This window comes from Carettochelys insculpta, chromosome 6 (genome assembly GCF_033958435.1).
Source record: "Carettochelys insculpta isolate YL-2023 chromosome 6, ASM3395843v1, whole genome shotgun sequence".
NCBI lineage: Eukaryota > Metazoa > Chordata > Testudines > Carettochelyidae > Carettochelys > Carettochelys insculpta.
This window is the reverse complement of record NC_134142.1, coordinates 43,929,110-43,934,045: the sequence shown is the minus strand read 5'-3', so window position 1 is coordinate 43,934,045 and position 4,936 is coordinate 43,929,110. Positions and strand designations below refer to the sequence as shown.

Genomic DNA, 4,936 nt, shown 5'->3' with positions numbered 1-4,936 from the left:
CTTAGATATCCTATATAAAAACAAAAAAAAAAAAAAAGAAAGAAAGAAAAAAGTCATCCTCTGCATCTACACGAGGCTTTAGAGCTCACAGTTTAAAGCACATAAGACTGGAAACTTCTTGTCTGAGAGGCACTGTGATTTGGTAGGTAAAACGTGTCTAGCACAGAGATGAACATGCTCTTCCCAAGCTATGTTGCAAGCTTAACTATGGGAGTTCAGACAAGTCTGTTCTGTTCCTCAGCTATCGCATTTATAAAATAGGCTAATGTTACTCACACACCTAGAAGGGACAAATAAGACACATAACCAAACAAAGCATGTCAGTTTCAGAAAATGATTAAAACCCATCAGAGAAGAGGTATGAGTGAAATTCATGAACTTCTGACTACCAGTCTTGTGCACATTCCCCTAAACCAATACCTGCAGATCCAGAGTCAATATATTGAGTTGGGGGAGATCACATCCGGTTAGAAGCAATTACTACAGAGATCATTACACAGGTAACTCATATGCACAAATGCACAAGCCTTTTTTAGGTTAGCATTTAACAAGCATCATAAAAACCATTGCTCGGTATATAATTTTCAAAGGATTACAATTTACTCAGATTGCAAGCTGTTTCTTTCAGACCAAGGTATGCAATGCTCCCCATTCCATGGGAAACGGACACTTTAAAATCCCACAATTTAGCTGTGAGATTATTAAAGCAGGATGTTTGTAATGAAAAAAAGCACAAGTTCCCCATCTCTCCTTTTACCTGAAAGCAGATGAATAATTTTGGCTTAAAGTTACCAAACATTCATATTCAGGCAAAAAGACTAGCATGGAAAACTTCAGCTAAGAGATGAGAGTTCCACAAAGTGATGAGTAATTGCAAATGAAGTTGCATTCGAAACCTCTAGGCCATCCTTCCTGCATTGCCCTATAAAGGGAATGAGAGATTTGTTTCTCTCCTAAATAAAAAAAAGAAATAATAATTTAAAAAAAAGGGGAGGAAGAATGATTAGATTATGAAGCAAAACCAAAGAATGCTTTAAATTACTAAATCAATCAAAGTGACATGCAGAACAGGTTGCCAGGGCTCTCAGATGTGACCTCCGACCATCCCTTTGGCAAAAGTAGACAGAGTTTGAAAAGCCATTTGCTGTTTCGTACTACTTTTAAAATTGAGTCAGGACAGGGAACAAATCAAACTTTTTTTTTTTTTAAAAAGCAAAGTGCTAATCTTAAAGCAACCTTATCCCTTACCCTGTCTCTACTTCACCTACACAAACCAAGTAGAACATGATACTGGCTGCTCCATGTAGACAGATGGGCCATAGGAGCAGCGAAGCAGCACTTGCCGATGAAGGACTTCAAGAATAGTGAGGTTACTAGAACAAATTGTCTATAAACACCCACAATCACCTGAAAAGCACAGGCACATCAGGAATCCCACAGCCACTTTAAGGGCAAAAGAGAAAACAGTCCTCTTTCGAGAGACACGTACATTCTACCACACTTTGAAAAGCACAAAAATATAAATAATGGAAATTAAGATGTATAAAAACATCAAATACATATAATGAGGCAGCTTTTCATTAGAGAGGCAATTCCACATGATGGGCAGCTCAGGGTGGCTCATTATGCTCAGCAGTTCCTGGAGCTTCATAGAGGACAGAAGATGGTTTTGTGTGAGGTTTCAAGCCTATTTTGAACCCTTGCAGGCACAGCCCTATAGATCTTGGCTGCAGACTCAGCTCAGACAGGCAGAGTGGGATGTCTGCAGTCACTGCATAACAGACTGATGTAGAGGATATGGGAAGTTGAGAAATCACCAAAACGAGAAACCCTTGGAGATGATGCTGAGGACAGTCACTGGTTCAGTGTCCACCAAAGCAATACCCAAGGACGAGTCCATTCAGAGTTTGATGGAAAAGGACGTTCCACAAGAGCAGCCCCGCTCAGCCTGTGGATTGCTCACCACTTGGAATGAGTTGCGGATCAGCTCCTGGCTAAAATCCACCATTGCGCCTTTCACAAAGGCCAGGCTGTCCACATCCACAACAACACGGGCACCGCCTTGTTCAAAGACCCTAAGAAAGAAGACATGCTTGTTATAAGCCTGAGGACATAAAAGGGAGAGGCACGTCTCCAGCAGCGCAAAAGGAATATAACATGATCTTTTCCCTCCCTTACTGTGCTGTGATCTCCCCTCACCTCCCTTCAACATACACCACACATACCTTTCTTGTCACGTTAGCCCACAAAAGTCTCCCCACCACCACCACCACAAAACCATACCCCTGCACCCTCTGTCCTTGCCTGTCATCAGGCTTGATAATTGTGTCCAAGGAAAATTTGTATTGGAATCCAGAGCAGCCACCTCCTTCCACCTGCAGCCTGAGAAACTCGGACCCTTCTATAATCTCCAGCAGCCTCTGCAAAGCAGAAAAGGAGAAGCATTAAAAGATCTGCAGTAGTCACAGGCAAAGAGACTGCATCCACTTCAAATCCCACACAAAGTATGCAAGGTACCTCAGCAGGATGCTAAGGGACAGAATCAGATCAATAGGGAAGGTGAGCCTGTATGACCTGCATGGTAACTCCCTCCACCATAACCACATGTGATGAATCCCTCACTGTAGCTCATTTAAGAAATAAAGGGGAAATGACTGATTTCTCAAGACTAAGCTATCATGAAGTCTGCAGCTGCCTCAGAAAGGGCTGCATGTTTGCAAGGGGCCCTGGGGAGGTTTAGGTCACGGAGCTATAGGTAGCCTTGATCTTACAGGCACTTCTATGGTTGGGAATTTCATACTCAGAGCCTGCCAGGTGTTGTGAAGAACCTTCTCCATGACACGCAGAAACAACAACACACCATGAGTGCCTTCCAAAGAGTTGTACCTTCACACAGCTGTCGGTGAGATAGATCTGTCCTTCACTAGAGTCAGACACTGGTTGCCCTGGCTTAGAAGAAGATGATGCCCCCTGCACCCTGATGCTTGGTATATGAGCTCCATTCAGAGAATAGCAGGGTGGTGTTCTCACTAGGTGCAGCAAAGTAGGGGAAAAGCTGTTGTGAAAAGATGGGGATGGAAACAGTCAGCAACACAGGTGAAAAGCACAATGGCTACTAGAGAAAAGCCACACGGAGGCGGCTTTGGGAATGCAGGTGGGGACAAGGGGGCAGGGAATTCCCAGTAAGAAAATAGAAACAACCTGAGATGGATGGTGAATGTGGAGGAGGATAAAAGTCTAAACTACACTGCATCAATGTACCTACAGCTAGTGACAGCACACAGTGAGTATTGGAATGGGTTGGCTCATGTTAGTCAGGCACAGCAACTCCTACCAGAGACTTTGCAAGCAGGAGCAAAGGTTGCCCCAGCCCAAGGTGCTGGGCTGACCCGTTCTCAGAGGAGTCCCTGGGGAGATGGCTCGTGCCCTGAGCCAAAAGCGTCCATGTCCAGCACCTGTTGGGCTGCCCGGCCATTGGCAGTGCCTTGGCTCAGACAACAATACTTAACCAGCGTCTGCCAACCTCTTGGCCCGACCCCGACCACTAGCGAGGCCCCCGCAGCGCCTGCGCGTTCTCCTAAGGGGCCTTCCTCGGCAGGGTCACGCCGCCCGCGGTCCGAGTCCCTCCCCAGGAGCGCCGCCCACGCGCCCCACCACCCCTGGGCCACGGCCGGCTGCATGGCAGGGGCCGGACGAGGGACCTGCAGCGGCGCGCCCCACACGGACGTGGCCTGGCTCTCCTGGCACCGTAAGCAGCGCAGACCCTGCGGCCGACGCGAAGGCGTGCGCGGAACCCGGGCCCCAGGGCTACCTTCTTTGACAGCCAGGCAGCAACCCCTTCAGACAGCTCAGCACCAGTGCCGCCATCTTGCACCAGCGTCTCTGAGAATGCCCGCCCACCTGCCGCGCCGCTATTGGTGTGGAGGTCGTGAAGACCCACCACTTCCTGCGGGAGGCGTGACGCATGGCCTGCCATGACAGCTACCGAGGCGGAAGTGCAAGGGAGGAGGCGGAAACAGAGTGGTTTAGGAACCTAGCGTCGTACAATTGGTTGCTAAGCAACAGACGCGGACAACAGCAGCCAGCCCCCATCGGACACCCGCGCTGGCGCAGTCCTATCCCTTTGATCTGAGACGCTGAACACACGGATAACCAGTCGCGGGAGGGAGCCTACAGCTGCCGATGCTCTCGTGTTCCACCTGGGTTTGTGCTGCTTGGCCACGTGGCGAAGGGGACCCGAGCTCTCCCCCAGGATGAGAGAGGCCCTTTAGGAGAAATAGGAGCATCTGCTCTTGGTTTGTTTATACCATTTCAAGCCTGGTGACATATACTTGTCTATGCAATTATCTTTTTTTGTCCTTGTGTAACTGCCCACAGGTGAACTGGAGCCCGGGCTCTCTGGTGTTTAGTGCAGGCACCTCTGCGGTGTGAGCTAAAAGCCGTCTGTATTAAGGTACAAAGGGCCCAGGTTTGAGTCCACGTGGGTGGTAACAAATAGGGGCTTACCCATAATTTCAGCTGGGCCTCTGAAGCTTGGGCCATGCTTCCTCAGCTGGGGAAAGCATGTAACCTACCCACCTAAGGATGTGGTTTACTGTCCCATGTAGTGGCACTGGGACCACCTAGACAGAGAAAAACTGAGTCTCCTCTGTAGCCTTTGCTGAGAGGGAGCTGATTTTTCAGCCCAGACTGTAGGAGCTCATCCACTAAGCTCCCGAGGTCCTTGGTTCAAATCTACCTGTGGGTGGTTCCACTTGGCTTAACTACAATTACTATGGAATTACAGTATCACATACAAACTGACAGAGGAAACTAGGATGCCAATCCAATGATCTGCAACATATTTATGATCCCCAAACCATGTTAATCAAATAGAAGTAGTTTAATTTTTACTTCTGTTGCTATTATTTAGTCAGTATCTGTAAAGACAGACTCT

General features: G+C 47.8%; 1 protein-coding gene across 2 annotated transcripts; it reads right to left on the bottom strand.

The window, feature by feature from the left end:
* Positions 1 to 228: 228 nt before the first annotated feature.
* On the bottom strand, positions 229 to 4,096 carry ISCA2 (iron-sulfur cluster assembly 2). Of its 2 annotated transcripts, XM_074996785.1 has the most exons (4): positions 3,812 to 3,867; positions 2,887 to 3,055; positions 2,305 to 2,420; positions 229 to 2,075 (listed from the first exon to the last, which is right to left on the bottom strand). In XM_074996785.1, the coding sequence occupies exons 1-4, from the start codon at positions 3,865 to 3,867 to the stop codon at positions 1,901 to 1,903; spliced, it is 516 nt and encodes a 171-aa protein (XP_074852886.1). In that variant the 3' UTR covers positions 229 to 1,900. The 2 variants fall into 2 exon arrangements, with proteins under 2 accessions (XP_074852886.1, XP_074852887.1); XM_074996786.1 differs by lacking the exon at positions 2,887 to 3,055 and having other exon boundaries at positions 3,812 to 4,096.
* Positions 4,097 to 4,936: the final 840 nt, after the last annotated feature.

Coding starts and splice junctions, on each gene's coding strand:
- ISCA2 (XM_074996785.1), bottom strand. CDS start 3,867: ATGGCGGCACTGGTGCTGAGCTGTCTGAAGGGGTTGCTGCCTGGCTGT. Junction 3,056..3,811: donor CTGCCTGGCTGTCAAAGAAG/GTAGCCCTGGGG, acceptor TTTTCACAACAG/CTTTTCCCCTACTTTGCTGC. Junction 2,076..2,304: donor ATTATCAAGCCTGATGACAG/GCAAGGACAGAG, acceptor CTTCTTTCTTAG/GGTCTTTGAACAAGGCGGTG.